This window comes from Ammodytes marinus (assembly GCF_949987685.1).
Source record: "Ammodytes marinus genome assembly, chromosome: 13".
In the NCBI taxonomy this organism is placed as follows: Eukaryota; Metazoa; Chordata; class Actinopteri; order Uranoscopiformes; family Ammodytidae; genus Ammodytes; species Ammodytes marinus.
In genome coordinates, this window is record NC_137217.1 from 18698690 (window position 1) to 18716499 (window position 17810).

The following is a 17810-nucleotide window of genomic DNA, read 5'->3' on the forward strand; positions in this document are numbered from 1 at the left end:
TCACAGGAGTTCATGTGAGGAGTTTGTTATTGTTTTTCGAAGCAAAGAATAATGTAATAGTGTGGGCCACAACAGAAGAACAATCATTTGATGCTTCTGTATATTTCATTCTAATCATAGTTGTGGGGAATGCCGTAAAACTTGAACAAACAAAATGTGTTGAACAAAAGGTTTGCTTTTTGAATGGAATCACTCTTTAAAACCGGACAGGGTCGCGGTGGCTGCTGCAACACTCATACAGTATTGATGCAAGATAAAAACCCTTCTCCGACAGCATCTATTGAACTGCTGCAGGACAGGACACAAGGCAGAAGTGTTGAATGAAAAAGCCTGTTCATTGATTTCGTAAGAAAAAAGTTTCCATCCTCTGAGACTTGTATGTAGCCTTGTTATGTGCATTTAATGAATTGAAAAACACAAGCGGACTAAACGTTTGCCAGTGTAATAGAGTAATGTTTTGTGTGTGTGTGTGTGTGTGTGTGTGTGTGTGTGTGTGTGTGTGTGTGTGTGTGTGTGTGTGTGTGTGTGTGTGTGTGTGTGTGTGTGTGTGTGTGTGTGCGTGTGTGTGTGTTTGTGTGCTTCTGTGTGTGTGTGTGTGTGTGTGTTTTTGTGTTTGTGTTTCTAACTAAATTCGCAATGGCAGCTAATGTGGTGCAGATACACAGTAAATGCATACATATTGTAATGCTGCCGATGCTGGATAGAGGATTTCCACATTGACCGTATCCCTGTAGTGCTGATGCACCACAGAAAACGCTCTGCTCATACTCATTGTGCATCACAAGTTAATCCACTGCATGGTTGGACTGTGTCTTTCATTGCAGTTACATGGATAATCACATCACCGCCACATTAATTCAACAGGCCTCAGCTGAACTCAAGCAACAGAAGTCCCAGTCAACAGTGTCTGTGTGTTTGTGTGCGTGGGGGTGGATGTGTGTGTGTGTGTGTGTGTGTGTGTGTGTGTGTGTGTGTGTGTGTGTGTGTGTGTGTGTGTGTGTGTGTGTGTGTGTGCTTGCGCATGTGAGTGTCAATGTGCAAGTGGTTGGCGCTATTAAACATTCACCGGCTCACTCAGCTGCTTCTGCTGCTGCTGCTGCTGACAGGCTCCCAATCTGGGTCAAGTCTCTCTCCTCTCCTCCCTGAGCTACCTCTATCCCTCCATCCTTTCCCCTCTCTCTCTCTCTCCATCTCTCTTGCCCACTCACTCTCTGTCTCTCTTTCTACTCAACTCCCTAAGTGGTATCTCTCTCTTTCTGTCGTTTTCTTTTCTCCTTTTTCCTCCTCCCACCTCCTCTCTCTCTCTCTCTCTCTCTCTTTCTTTTCTCCTTCCCCAACCACTGTCTCTCTTTCTTTTTCATTCTCTCGCTCCGAGCGAGTATTTGCTTAGCTACAGAGCTCAGAGGGAGGCCCATGCTCTCATCCACTGTCCAAGTCAAATAAAGATGCCTATAAATGTTTGAGAGACATGATGAATAATTTCTTTTATTTTCTGTATGTGTGTGTGTGCGCACATAGTTTAATGACTTTCCTGAGTCAAGTAAAACCTAAGTACCAACATTATGTTACTGTTCTTTTACTAACAGAGCATCGTGTAGGCTAAGGCATTAACGAATTGTCATCAGCTGCTTGATTCCTGCTTAACCCCAGTAGCTAATTCATCAGCTGTCGGCTACCAGTTGACAGTCTTATTTCAGCACCCACACAGAAGGGACAGGTAGTGGATCGCGAGGAGATATTCACTGATTTTGAGAAAAAGTTATTTTGACAACAAGCATTCTGCAGAATCGCTGACTCCACCTTGAACAAGTGTCAAATATACTGTATGTTGTGGTTGCACTGCTAAATGCTTTGTAGACTGATGATGTTAGGAGCTCTTATTTTGGTGGTGTTACTGTAATAGGGATGTTGATGTTGATTATCATGAAGAAGAGGAAACAGGTTATGGACATTTTGGCGAGAGGCTGGTGTCAGACATTTTGAATTGAGAGTTAACATTAAAGGGGCGGATGATGCTCATGATGTTAATTTTGATTTAACTATTGCCATAAATGTGACAGAAATGTCTCATCATTAGATAATTGGAAAAACAAACTTTAGTTTGAAAGGAAAACCTCACAACAGGCCACTAAACAATAAATAAAACATATCAGCGTCTCCTGTCACTGTAAGTGCAGGTACCACTGCTGCTGACGCTTCAAATCTGCTGCCTGCAGTGCACCACAAGTTACACATAAGGAGCTACAAATAACACAAAGTTATGCTTGTGTGTGTGTGTGTGTGTGTGTGTGTGTGTGTGTGTGTGTGTGTGTGTGTGTGTGTGTGTGTGTGTGTGTGTGTGTGTGTGTGTGTGTGTGTGTGTGTGTGTGTGTGTGTGTGTGTGTGTGTGTGTGTGTGTGTGTGTGTGTGTGTGTGTGTGTTTGGACCTTTAGCCCGTGGGTTTTTCCCTTAATGTCTTAGTCTTATCTATATGACTGTTCCCAAAATACCACATTGTGCTTAAGGAATAACTAAATATTTTAAATCACATAGAAAGACAAATGATGTGGCCTTGTTTTGTTGGTCTCAGTCTATTTCCTGGCCCTGCAGCTGGCCTTGAAGCGGGCATGTCCTCTTGCTGACACAGTGACTCGTCAGCTGTAGGTGAGATATATCGCCTTAAGCCAAACAGTGTCACACACATAGATGCAAACACACGTACCATACACACTTTTATACACACGTGCAATCAGGGTATTTGTAGCAACTATATGCCCCTTTTGTAATGTTTTGCCGCATTAATATTGTTTTCTAAAAAGAGAAATCAGGATTACTGAAATAAATTAATATACCAGCAACGTATGACTGTAAAGTGAAATGTTATGTTTATATTTGGAAACTGAAAGAACAAAAGTGAAAGAGAAAGAGGAATAAATGATTCTCCAATTGCTGTCTTGTTATTGTACAGACTGATCAATATCATCTTTTGTAGTACACGAATATTTGCAAATTGGATATTGGCTACGTTGTACCAGACACATGCATTTCCGCAGCTTAACACTTCCTTAAATACACAGTGATGATTAATTCATTGAGAAGGCAAACCACTTTGCGATACAAAGACCGCAGAGAAACCTGTAGTGTTTATCTATTGGCTCCAACATCTTTCTCTTTTCATTCCACACCTCTACCTACCACAATCGTGAACAGCCGCACTTGTCTTCAGCCTGCTGATGTTTCTGGCGACAGCTGCCATCTCTGCAAATAGACCTGTATGTGTGGTGAGAGCATTCACAGCTCTGTCCAACCCTGCTTTGCTCTCAACATCATGCACAACGTCTATACAGTAGTGGGAGAGTTGAACATGTGACTCCGCTGATATACTGTAGATATTATTTAATTTCATTTCTATTTTTTCTTCATATGTATCCTCATGAGTCATTCGTTTAACTTTTATAGATGTATGATTCATCATAAATGAACTTTTCTAAAGATCCCAGCATGCTATGCACAAAAACACCTTGGAGCGCCCAGGTGGTTTATTGGCAGAGTGCATATACCATAAAGGCAAAAGTCGCTGTCGTTTGGTCCATTCACTGCATCTCTTCCCCCTCTCTCCCCATTTCAACTCAAAATCGATTCAATGAAGTTAAACAAATATACAGTATATGGTATACAGTATCTTACTCTCTCTTTTTTTTAAAGACAGACTTTTCCTAGTCCTATTCAATATTAATTATGAATGTCTTTGTTGGCTATCTGAAATATTTCCCAAAGGTGAACGCAGGTTATACATTTACAGAACAGATTTGAACACGGCAGCAATGATGTTTAATCTTAGTTAGATTTGTCTTACTACTGTCTAATCACTGTCTTAATTGATATGTGCTATCCCAGCACAGCATGGCACCACATAGCTCATAAAGCACATAATGATGTTCTGCTTTGACAGATTTGACACCACATAACCCTAGAGGAAGCCGGACTTATTGCTGCTCTGTCTAATATTACAGAGGGGGAGTGACATGAATGAGAGGAGACACAACGAGAGAACAGGGAATGGGAAGACAGAGTGAGACCATGAGTGATGTGCTCATTACATTTGTGCTTTCTCTAACCAGCAAAACAAACCCCCACAGCTGATCACAGACAAGTCTGAGGTCATCATGATTACTATTAATGACATCATCACAAGCACTCTTTGTGAAATATGTTAGCTCTTTGACCACTGATGTGAAACCTCGTGTCACTGCAGGTGGACAACCAGACTATTGCTTTCTTTAGCCAAATATCATTTAAATAAGTGGATTATTTTAGTCAAGAAGACATTTAAACCATAAGTGATTCTTTATGGCTCAGTTACATCTCTCACTAGAAATCTCTGTACACCTGCATGAGTCAGCAAGACACACAATACAAACAGTTGCCTACAGCAGCAAGCTTATACAGTAGTTACATCTGATATTTTCTGCAGTCATCATCTGGATCAAACGTTTAAAAAAAATAAGGCTACATTGACAAATAGCTAAATGACCTTCAAAGTTGTCGGATTATTTCAAATCCCCTTGAAAGAGGTTTACCATCTCACGGTATTACAGTTGCATTTACTCAGTAAGTTGAAGTGTTATTATTTTCGTTCTTGTCTCCATTAGATTGCAGGATATATCAACAGGCACAAGCTAATGATCAGGTAAAATGCTTAAAATGCAGTGTTTTTGGGGGGTTAGAAAGGTGTTGAATGGTGAGGGGAGAACAGAGGAGGTACTGTATGAAAGAAAGTAAAAGAAACAGGACAACAGGTGAAAAGATGGACGTCTCTGTGGGACTATTAAAAGCTGATCAAAATTAAAGTTAGCCGGATGGTTAAGTAAAGAGGTTAATGACACAACTGTGGACTATTAAACCGTCGCTGTTCAACTATTTTCATCAATCAGAAACGTTCACTATTGCAAACTAACCTTTGCTGTTTTGCACCCTCAGCAATCTCTCAGTCCCTGTAATGAGTATTCCTTGACACACACACACACACACACACACACACGCACGCACGCACGCACGCACGCACGCACGCACGCACGCACGCACGCACGCACGCACGCACACACACACACACACACACACACACACACACACACACACACACACACACACACACACGCACAGTGTTAATTTGACTTGCCAGGAAGGAAATAGTGTGATTTGCGCTTGAGTAGGTCCCTGGACATGAATCTAAAGACAGTAGGGAGCGTGCAGAGCAATCAAGTGATAAAGCTTATTATCTGAGAGGAGCTATATTCTAAGACTTATTATCTACCAGGAGTTAAATGACTTTCAGGTCCTCAAAGGCCTGATGGCCTGGTTTGACTTGGCAGGAGAGAGAGAGAGAGAGAGAGAGAGAGAGAGAGAGAGAAGATGGGTGGAGGAGAGCATGCAGAAGGAGAGGTGGAGGAAAAAGAGGTGATAGGAAGAAGAAAAGATGTGAAGGAGATGGAGAGGGGAGAAAGGGGGTTGACAGAAAAAAATAGGAGAGAGGAAATGTGGGATGAACAGTTGTGGGAGAAGAGAAGCTGAAGAAAGTGTGAGTGAGGAAGGCGAATGTGATCTAAAGATGTGGAACAGTCACTTTTCTGTCATATTGCAGCTGCTGTGAAACTTATTGTCTTGTTAGGGTCGGGATATATACTGTTCTTCATAAGGCTTTAGAGTGCTACAATGTGTCTTTGTTGCAGCGCAGTTTAGATACTTTACTACTATAGATGCTGTAGATAGTTACATTGGCTTGGATACCACAAGTGTTGGCATAGCAACAATAGATTTTGACTGTCTGTGCTCACTGGGAGTTAGAAGCAAGGTTGAGACTAACATCACTAGAGGAATGGGCTACCCACATGCGTGTGATGATATAACAGGTGATCCTGAGGAGCTGATATGAGATGTATCTGCTATGAATGATAAAAGTTGACCCGACAGCAGTGAAGTAAAAGGAGAAAAAAAGGAAAAAGAGAACATTAGTTATAGGTGTGTGTGTGCTTTTACAGGAAGGTGTCAAATGGTCTTAAGCTCAAAAAGCTTCTGCAGTGAGGCTCTCCTAATTGCCAATTACAGGAAAAGTTGCTACTTTGAGGTGAGGCCCAGCTGAAACCCTTGCCTAACCAAGTCACCTTTAATTCAAAGTCGCTGCCAGAAAAAGGTCAGTCAGTCAGTTTCCCACGCTATTCTCTCCAATGTCACAGTAAAACCCAAGTGACTTATATGGTGTTCATGCAGTTCTTAAAACTTGACAACTTTTGCAAAGACCAGGCCCTCACAAATTCTATCTGGTGAAAAAGTTGGATTTATTTTTACCAAAACAAAATTACAGTAATGAAAAAAAGAATATGTTATGCTGCCTTGAACACCTTTTTTCCTCGATCACCTTCTTGGTGGGAGTGATACGATCCCTAAACGTTACAAGAGCTTTGGTTGTTTAAATAGAGAGATTTCTGCCCGTGTACCAATCTGTACTTTCCGATATTGGATCCAAATCTAATGAGCTAACAATTTTACCAGTTCATGTTGATTGAATCTTTTACGATTAACGTTCATGAATAATACATAAGGATAAGTTTTTTTCTTAAACTTGAACTTTGATTGTTCTATAATTAAGGTTGTAAAGAATTACATGAAACAATGTTTGCAGGGCTTTAGGTGATACCCTAGACTGTTTAGCGTCCAAGTATGGAATTAACAAACTGCTGTATCTAGCCTAGGCAGCCCCATTACTGATGGATAGCTTCCAGCCTAAAGAGTGCTAATGAGCACACTGCTCCAGTGTTAACCAAGTCCCTCTTTAAACACAGCATATTGACAAAGCTAATACAAAGTATGGGCTCTATAGTCAGGGGTGTTATTATATGTAGATGAACACTCTTTTCCGACTTCAACCTTAACTTACTTAAAAAGCGTGAATATCTCTAAAAGCTAATTACACACAACAGCGCATAGGGGTCAAAGTTTGAAAAAAAAAAAAAAACACTTTACATTACTCTCCACTCAAGTGCAGCATATCAGTTAGATGTCCAATATGGTTCCTATTACTGTTGTGTGTATGACGGAATACTACTGTATACTATATCTTAAAACAACACAAGACACAAAACGTCAACAAGCTGCTTTGGTTGGTTAAGATTATTCTTTATTATGAAGTGCCACAAAATGCTTTGTGTTCATTGTGCTTATACATTGTCTGAATTCTGGCTCAAAAGTACACACATCAGGAGATCCCCTCTCTGCAGCAGAGAGCCAGACCTCCTGAGATAAGGTGTGTCACATCTCACTATACAGCAGTAAAAATGTCTCAACCCAAAGGATTCCTTACAAACCCTTTCTCGCAAACAAACGATTATTTAGGTTATCATCATCATTCTTGGAACTTAGAAATACAAAAAAAGAAGAGAGGTCAAACTAGTACAAGGTTTTTTAAATTTTTCTTCTTCTCTACCTGAATTCTAGTTAGTTTCATTGTGCTACTTTCTTTAAGGTGGAGATGACTAGAATGGAAGTGCTTAGAGAGAGCAGACCTGGAGCTCACCCAGAGACAGACACACAGATGCACGCACTCTGCTTTTTTTCAGCCTCTATGCCACTAAACAGCCACATAGCAACTTTAGCCCAATATACCCTCAAGACTTTCAGACTGCAGTGCAAAGTTGCAAAGAGTTTTAATGCATAATGATGCAATTTGTGACACGTAAACAACAGCTGGAGACATTGCAGCCCGAGATACTTTAAGTGGTTTGATTAGCCACTTCTGCAGCCTTCTGTTGCCACGGTAGAAATTGTGTTATTACTGTTTTTGTTCTCATTCAGATGGAAATGAGAAAACGGACTTGTGATTTAGTGAGAGAGTTAAAATAATAGCATATTGTAATTTGTGTCTCCACCAGGGATTACTGTCTCCGAGCTGTATTAAGAAATATGAAAGTATACTGCTTCTGTTTTCCTTCATCATATTTGTGCTTTTGATTTGGAATTGTATTTGTGTAGTCATTGTAATGGATGCAGCTAGTTTGATGTTCACCTACTTTCTTATGTATGGTTATTGTGTGGATTTTGGCCAATTAAAGCTGTAAAATCCACGGATAAAACGACAAATACACACTAACAAGGCTGAGCTCCATGACTAATCGTCTGATGCATTTCAAGTAATTTCAAGTAATTGCGGCTCAAATCTCCACACATCAGGGAGAGAGATAAGACCTGCAATTTGCTGACTCATATGCTGATTGCTCCACACACAACAACATAAAACTGCCCTTTGTAACAGCCCGAAATGTAACTACAACACAAAACGTAATAAAATAAACTGTAATAAAACCCTAAATGTAATAACTGGTCAACAATGTAACAAAATGCTGGGCATAAAACGTGATAACGTTTTGCCCATAATGTGAAAACGTATTAAATTATGGAGCGAGCAAAATATTTTTCTCCTAATAGTGTAATAATTGTTTTACTTTAGAGAGTGAACCGATTTTTGATAGATTTAAGGCCAAATTGCTTCAATGTAGAGTGAAGTATGGAATAAAAGCACTCTTAATAGTTTTAATTTAAGTCAAGGCTCAAAGTGTTCACACTGTATTTAGCTTACTCCATAATGTAATAAGTGACCCAAATGTAATAAGTAAGGTTATTACATTTTCTGGGCTCAGCATTTTGTTATATTATTGACCAGTTTTTGCATTTTGGGTTTTATTTAATGTAGTCATGTTTACATGTTGGGCTCTTACATGCCTCATTATTATTGACATGGGAGCTACATAAAAATAAAACGTTTTATGTAAAAGAATTAAATATTTAATTGTCTCCTGCAACACTATTATTACTACATGTTGACTTTCTTGACTCTAGAACTCTGTCAGAAATGACCAAGTTGGACAGCTTTTAAAATCATTCAGGTCCTATAACTTTGAGACATGAATGCAATTAGGTAATGGGTACATGTATCAGTTCAGACTCTGCTTTGGTCTATTACCCTAGATGTTGTCGGGGTCAGTCAACCACATCTGTAATCTCATGCCTGAGGAAGCACTGCATTGATATAAAACTGTTTTTGTCAAAGATTCTAATCCGAATGTTTTTATTCAATTGCTGTAATATTGACTATAGACATAAATGATCTCTGTGTCTCTAACAACAGCTCATCAGCAGGCACTGTGTGCTCGCATGAGTGAGCATGCACTTGTGCGGATGTGTGTCTATGCAAGGTTACAATGTATACTTATGGCATATAAACAAGCACTTCGCTTTTTGTGCAGTTCTGTGTGTCTTTAGTGTGTCTCTCAGGAAGCTCCATGAATCTGTAGAAAAGCGTTCTGAGCTGCAGAGACCTGGGTTCAGCAACACTAGTATTAGCCACTTATCAAAGGTTAAACCATCTATGGGTTGGGGTTGATTAGAGTTAGCCTGCCTGTAGCTAAATCACTCATAGCCGGGTAGGGTTAACTGAGCCTACTGCAGAATAATCCGGACTATGTCTAATGTATCTATTGGATTTAGCAGTTTGGCTGCAATTGGACCAACCCAGCTAAACTAAAGTGCAGGCTTTTTCTGTGGTAACAGAATGCATGCTTTATGGTTTGGAAGTGCACTGGAAGGGTAGTTGAATAATGCATTGAATTTAAAGTTGACCTCGATCCAACTTTAACAATGCAGCAGACTTGGTGCACTGTTTAAGTATACTGAGTGTTGCTAAATTATCCAATCTGGTTACAGGACAAAGCTGAGATAGGTCTGTTTATTAAAAGGTTGCTTAAAGGCCTTCTGTTGCATTACGTGGCTGCATGACACAGGGAAGATGTTTTCAACACATTATTGCCTTTTCAACAAGAACCAGAACCTTCAACAAACCATTGGATTTTCATGAATGGCCATTGATCCAATCTGAGTGAAATGTTTGGAGGCCTAAAAAATTGTATCCTACAATAGGCCTTATATCCGGCAGGCAGCTGATCCCAGCCTCTCTACGTCCTACATTAGTTCTACTTGAGGCAGGCAGTGCATAACAAGAGAGGAAAGACAGGACTTTTGTTTTTGTTGCTCTAACACTACATTGGCATTTTCCCTGATGTCTGTATTATTAGTATTTTTCTGTTTATGACTATAAGTGAAGTAAAACATACCTGATTTTTAAACTGCTATACAGTAGTAGGTAATACTTCATAACTCCATCATAAAATACCATGCATTAGGTGATTATTGCTTTTAAAGAGTCCTACGGAGGCTCCAAGAGAAAAAATATTGCCCTCAGGTTCTATCTATAGGATTTTGGCAAAATGATAAGCTTTTTATGATGTTGGCATAGATTTCATTATTATTCTTTTTTGCATGCAATAACGTTAATACGAAAAAAAGTAAACCACATGATAGAAAAAAATTGTACTTAAAAAAAAGTGACATATGCTTTGGCCTGTAGTGATAGAAAGAGGTTGGCAAATATCCTACATACATATACAGAAATTAAAGTGCAACAAAAAAGTTAACAATAACACTTTGTTTTGTTATCAAATCAAGTATAAATGTACAACAAATAAAAAAGGAAAAAATACAAAATAAATAAATAGTAAATAAATAAATAGTATTTTTACCTCAGTAGTGGAGAGAATATGGTCACTTGGTGCAGCAAAACATTATCATTTTCATTATTATTATTACTATTGTTATTTCTATTATGCCCCCCTACCCCCCTCCGTCCCCCCCAATAAAAAAACAAAATCAGAAGGAAAAATGATATCACTGTGTTTCCGTGCAGGCAGGAACACAGTAGCTATAGGCTTACTATTGTCTATATCGTCATCCTCAAAATATATGGCGCCGTCTGTATCTAGCTGGCAGAAGGAAGCCGTGTTAGTATTATTGTCTCTATCCAGAAGAGACGCAGGAAGAGGAGGTGAACAGTTTTAGAGGAAGTGCATGCGTAGTTCAGTTAAATCCTTAAGTGGGCAAAAACTCAAGGAGAAAAATTGTGCTATCTTCATCATCTTCATGAACAGGCTCCAAGGAAAGTGATGTGGGGGCGGGGGGGGACGTGAGAGATGGAGAGGAGGGAACGCGTGGTCATAGTGTGACCAAAAATAGATTGTTTGGGTCTGCAGCAGTTCATTCTTTAAGGATAACCGTTAAATGTATGTCTGCAGTTTTTTTCAGTTGTTTCATCTATGCAGGGGTGTCATTCATCTAGGGGCCCTAGAGGGGAGTAGGGGCCTTTGAAACAGGCAGACTCGTAGTGCTTGTTCAGGTAACTCTTGAGCGCAAAGGTCTTGTTGCAGCGTTTACACTTGTAGTGCTTGAAGGCCGAGTGGGTCTGCATGTGAGCGCGCAGGTTGGAGCGGTCGGCGAAGGACTTCCCGCAGTGCGCGCAGCCGAATGGCTTCTCACCCGTGTGCGAGCGCATGTGGCCCTGCAGCAGCCACGGTCGGCTGAACGCCTTGCCGCACACGTCGCACTTGTGCTTGAGGTCGTGAGTGAGCAGGTGCATGGCCATGGCGGGCATGGACACGTACACCTTGCCGCAGGTCGGACATTTCTTGGCCATCTTGCTGTCCAGCGAGCGGTGTGTCTGTTTGTGCCGGCTCAGGTTGGAAGACGTGGCGTAGGTTTTTCCACACTCGTTGCACGTGTGCCTCTGGATGGTCCGGGGACTGCTGATGGCTTTCCTCCTGGAGCGGCCGTCGGTGATGAAGAAGGCATCGACCGTGTAGCCCTCGCTCACCGCCGCGTCTCCGTTGATGTAGCCGTCAGTGATCTCTGAGCTGGGACTGTCGGGGGACTCCGAGTCAGCAGCCCCGTACTCACTGTGGATACCGTCGTAGATGGGGTCGGGCGAGGGCACCTTGATCCCACTGTCGCTCTCCCCATCGTACACAACAGGGCTGATATAGTCACTGATGTAACCAGCTGACATGGGGGTGGAAAAGAAAACAGTGTTACAGTTTTATAGAGAACCACTGAGGTGGAAGTAATATTAAAGTATGTTTTAAGCTGAACTCTGGCAGGCGTGTCAGAGGTTCAGACTAAAGTATTCAGACATAATTTATAACAAATTAAAATGTGTTATATTAAAACTATCTTAAAGGTTCTCATCTGGAGAATGCTTGTTGTCAAATCCACTTTTTGTCAATATGAGTGAGCATCTCCTCGGTAGCGGATCGTGAGGAGATATTCAAAGATTTTGTACAAAAGGTGACTTTGACAAAATTCTCCAGAATCACTGACTCCACATGTAAGAGTCACACAGGGACACAGGTGCAACAGCTTCCCCCGCCCCCCCCCCCCCATGAAAGCAGAGACGTGCAGGTGATATACCGGTAGGAAATGTGTTAGACATACTGCTACATGTCGGTCTAACAGGGAGACTACAGGGGAAAAGTCTGGATTAATGCAATTACACTGCTGTAGCTGGACTGGAAGAACAGAGTGAAATCAGGTTGTCTCCTTATTCAAGCTTATCATTCTTCACAGAGACAATAAGAATGGAGACTCTGTATATTGACCACCGTTAGATCCTCTGAATTGGTGGATTTTGCTTCAATAGGTGCTAATTCACTGATGTTAACAACTATATTACATTAGTAATAGACACCATGTCTCATACTGTATACAGCATGGTGTTGTTAAGTGCATCCATCACAGTACAAAACCAAGAGATGCAGAGTTGACATAAATATTCCAAACAGATGGTTTATTCAACCAGCAACTTGTTTCTAACGTGTTACAGCGTGTTGTAAGTAGAAAACACCATTAAGCTGTACACTAAGTGCTATGGTAGGACACATAGCAGGACGTGACAGGCGGTGAAGTTATGTAGCCTATGTATTGAGTAAGCAGATGCATTTTTCCCTTTTAATTGAAAGGGAGAAACCAAAGATGATGACGCAATGGGTGAAACAGAAGGTTCCAGAATCTAGTAAGATCTGACCCTGGGTCCAGTTCCAGGACATATAAGCCATATGATCATGTGTGGTTGTATTATATATTTTTCAATGAAAGGCATCATGCATTTAGGAGGCACTTCCTCTGACCTTAGGTGATCTGATAACAACGTGAATAAGCTGCCACTGGCAGCTGTAAAAATACTCAGCAAAGAATGTGTTGAGAGTTACAGTCCTTTGGTGTGTATCTGTATTTTAATAATACTTCAGTAACTATGGCTAAGTACCCTTCTCTGTACTAGTGCAGTGACGCATATTGGAATTTGATGATGCACATCTATTCTCACTGTTACGGTAACTGCGCACTCTTTTTTCCCCTTTTTGGCCATTCCAAGCACCAGAATCGTAACAGCCCGGAAAGACGCACACCATGCACAGTCCAGCTGGCTTGACCGGATTTTGTGCAGTTTTCTACAGAACCGCTGATCCAAACAACTTCACACTCAGCACTGCACTCCCTTGGGTCCTCAGCAATACACCTGCCAAGTGTGAAGTAGTACAGATGAATGGTTGGCGAGAGACTCTAAGAACACACACACACACACACACACACACACACACACACACACGTCTTCTTTTATCATAAGATCTACCCTGCACAAGTGGTTACGGATGAGTAAGTAGCTGCAACTGTAACTATTTTAAAAACCTTCAAATGTTGAAGTCTGAAGTGGCACATCACATCTGTCTCTCTTCTGCAAACATTTGGCCAGTTGTGAAGTGAGAGAAAAAAGCCTGGAGAATTAGTCCAGAGATAATTCAGCAATTGACTGCGCTTCAGTTCCCAAAAGGTTGCAGATAAAACACTTCCTGTGGGATAGATAAATGCACAAAGGCTGACCCTGAAATTGAAGAAGCTGATTTAGGGAGTGAAAATGGGCATCAGCACCACGGACAGCTCCAGTGCAGTGCAGGTCACTGGCACAGTGACAGCAAAGCGGTTGTATATGCTCTATCAGTGCAGTCAACAGTGTGGTGCGATTTAAACAGACTTCAAACACAAACACAGTGACATAAATGTTAAGATATTTCTATATTGCATTTGGCAGGTGTCCAACTGTAGAGTATGGGCACAACCACCTCAGTCTTGCCCCAACCATGTTTTCACTGTCCGTTTAAACACTGCGGTATCATTCTATCTCTCCTCTTCTACTCTCACCATACACCCTTATTTCTACTGCCCTGAATCTCAAATTTGGAGTTAGCAGTAATTTGTAAATAGGACTTTTTTTCCACTCATCAACTTTGAAATGCTGTTATTTCTTAGCCCACTCCAAGTGTTTGGTCTTGTTTCCGGAGTATTGTTTTTTTTTAAGTTGTTCAATGCTAAAAAGTTGCCCTAATTCGATTACAGACCTAGAAATAATTAATCTTAAAAACATCTTGTTTGTTTTACATGACATAACAAAACTGAGCTTTAAATCTTTCTTAACCCTCAAACTTTCTGATTACTTCCAGGTTTGTGGGAAAATAGTATTGGGATAATATTTAAATGTGATCTCACACTTTTGGATCCCATTGTATATACTGTATATATTTGAGCAGGTCTTGATTTATCAGAGAAAATTTCAATTGTTTTCCGTTTGAGATATGATTTTCAGGCACATCTATTATATATATGAATACATCTAATAAACTATAGCTAAATTGGGTTATCCTGTGACCTAAACGTTCCCCCTAAAACATACCGGATGCCTTCCCGTCGTTTACGTTGTTTCAGAGTTATCTACTTTGAGCCAACCATAAACAATATACGATCCACAGAGACACCAGGAAAGAAAGTAAGCTGTTCTCCATAGGAAGCTTGAGATAATATATTGTTCTGATGTTTTAAAGTATGTGTCAGTTAAATATGTGCATGATGTAAACGGTAAACAAGATGTGATCAACAAGAAGAAAAGCCAGGTGTGGTTCATCATAATGTCCATTATCAAAATATGCTGCATAATTGTCTGAAATTCATACTTTTTCCTTTTTCCTCCTTGAAGAAAACTCATGTTGTAGTTATTCATCCAGTCTCTCTGAATTTTTTTTAGTTAGATGCAGCAGGAGTAACAAGCTCCATATGATACCACATATCTGTCTACATACGATAACAACAGCTCCACTGCATATCTGCTGCTACTGCGTCCCATGTGAATACACCGTCCCATCACGCCCAGGGCATGGAACACCAGTGGAGGGATATATAAATGATTCCAAAAGCACACTATAGTTGTGCTATGCCATGGCTTGCTTGCTGTTCTGTATGTAGAAGCCACATTAAGCTGTTACCATCAGACGTAAGGGATGGAGACAAAAGGTTGGCCGGGACAGGCAAGCGTTGCACGGTTGCTGCTGAGGCGGCAGATCGCGTGTCAAGCCGAGCGGGGCTTGTTAACCTCGACATTATAAATACACCACTGACAGCTTTTTTTTGCTTTACGAGCAGAGAAGTGAAGGCTAGGGCCACGCACGGAGTATACACATGTTGATGTGCAACAGCGTGTCAATGGCACTGGGCTGGAAGCAATGCAGTGGCTCAATTTACATGGTAAAAGCATCACTGTTTTTTTTTCCTTTCGGGTAAAAAAAAATGTGACGCACACACTGTTAAAGGGAGTGGGGGAAATTCACAGCTACAGAGACGATCGCAGGGGAGCACGAAACAATAGCTCTGTCCTCAGTATCACTGTCATGTGGCCCTGCTTTGTTAGGCCTAGAGATATAAAAGTATCATTATAAAAAATAAAAAATAGAATCCATATTTATCATTTGTACCCAGATATTCCAAAACAATGATTTCCCTTCAATATAAATGCTACTTCCGTTCAGAATCTGAATCCATTAACTTGTATTCAACAGTTTTTCTTTGCCAGTAGTCAGGAGTGCCATGTGTGTGTCTATGTCAAACGATAGGCTTGTTGCAGCCATTGTATACATACAACGTGTTCTAATGCATTACAGCAACTTCAGTATGTTTGAGATATGGTGCAAAAATATGCTGACACTGCACATACTGGGAAGTGTTACCTGGGGACACGAAGCCAGAAAAGAACCCTCTGTAGAATGTAGGATATATTTTATATTCATAGGCCTTTGTCAAGAAAAACAAATCAAGGAAGAACACTGGGCACCACTGCTGGTGTTGTTTTCTTGTCCACAGCATTGTTACATAAAGGATTACTAAACCGCTGCTTATTTGTGCTGCACCTGGGGGCAGTTCGTGGACAAATGTGTCTGTAGCTTGGTAGCTGCACAGTTTTTAAACCATATAAACTATCTTCAAATATGAACTGTCCAACACTGTCCTGTCTATATCTATTTTAACCTTACTTAGCCTGTGTGTGTGTGTGTGTGTGTGTGTGTGTGTGTGTGTGTGTGTGTGTGTGTGTGTGTGTGTGTGTGTGTGTGTGTGTGTGTGTGTGTGTGTGTGTGTGTGTGTGTGTGTGTATGTTTGTATGTGTGTGTGTGTGTGTGTGTGTGTGTGTGTGTGTGTGTGTGTGTGTGTGTTTGTGTGTGTGTGTGTGTGTGTGTGTGTGGGTGTGTGTGTGTGTGTGTGTGTGTGTGTGTGTGTGTGTGTGTGTGTGTGTGTGCTCGAGTGTGTGTGAGCGCATGTGTGTGTTACATCGATTACACCTAAGACGCGCCTGATCTAGTTGATTTGTCAAGTGACCTTTCTGTTCCAATGGCAGTATAACTCCTAAAGACAGACCAACAAACGCTCAAAAAATCAAGCCTGCTCCCAGTGTGAATAAAGCATTACATCATGTGCAGCTATAACACTCAACTGAACAGGGTGGCAGTTATTCCACTGTTTCACCGTGTCCATCTCAGCCTCTTGCAGTGCCCTGAAGTTCACGCTGCGCTAAGAATTGTGTGAAGTCATGCGGTCGGAATGACTTATTTTGCAATGGGCTGCTTAGCGCGCGGGGCTTTGACGGGGCATCGGAGGGCAATAACTATTTGTGATGAGTCTATGCTGTCTGCTGTTGTTCTGTAATCAATGACTAAAGGGCTCGAGTACACACCCGCATCACCCCCACAGGTAGGCAGCCACCAGACCCATGGGTTACATTGCGCAGGGCAAGGCTGCAGATAGCGGACTAAGTCGAGAAATATTATGGGATACGAACAAGCGATGCCATGAGAGATAACAAAAAAAAAATAGGACATGCAAAGATGAATAGGCTGCACACGCCATGTTGTATGCCTGCGTGGATACAATCTTTTGTTAAGAGTTGCACATAGGGTCGATTTTAAATCCACTTCTTATTTTTGGAAATAGCTTTATTAAAGGCTCTCTACCAGTCTCCACTGTCAGACCGACTTGTGTGTTGAGAGACACCTGTTAATGCTCCCTGTGTGTGCACTGTGCAGGCAGCGTGACCTACCTTTGTCATGGAGCCGCAGGCTGAGGTCTGTCCTGTGTCGGTAGACGTTCTCCAAATCCGCCCCGGAGAAATCATCCAATTTCACCTTTTTCACCAAGAAAGACCTTGGCATGGTGGTGCGACACCGACACACAAACACACACACTGTCACAAACACAACGACACACACTCACAAACACAGCCGGTAGCCGACGGCCTGGCCAGCGTGGTGACTCGCCCGTTCACACACTAATGAAGAGAGGCGAACCGGAGGTGGGGAAGATTGTCTTCAGATTGTTGGAGCAACGCCGCGAGCAAGGGGGTTTATCCGGTAAAATAGTTGGCCGCAGATTGTTATTTCTTCTCTGTTTCAGTCCGTCTGTGTCTGTGTGTGTCTTCTGCTTCCCCCGGCTTCAAGTCCTCGTGCAGAAAGAAGGTGAGAAATGCAACTTCAGCACCGGACAGCTCCCTCTCCAGAGGGGGTGCCTTGGGGTTTCTATGCTCGCGGGCA

General features: G+C 41.5%; 1 protein-coding gene across 1 annotated transcript; it reads right to left on the reverse strand.

Annotated features, from left to right (window-relative positions):
* Positions 1-11185: 11185 nt before the first annotated feature.
* Positions 11186-17432, reverse strand: LOC307260159 (transcriptional repressor scratch 1-like; the record flags this gene model as incomplete). Its single annotated transcript, XM_080040314.1, has 2 exons — positions 11186-11913; positions 17321-17432. The coding sequence occupies 2 exons, from the start codon at positions 17430-17432 to the stop codon at positions 11186-11188; spliced, it is 840 nt and encodes a 279-aa protein (XP_079896440.1).
* Positions 17433-17810: the final 378 nt, after the last annotated feature.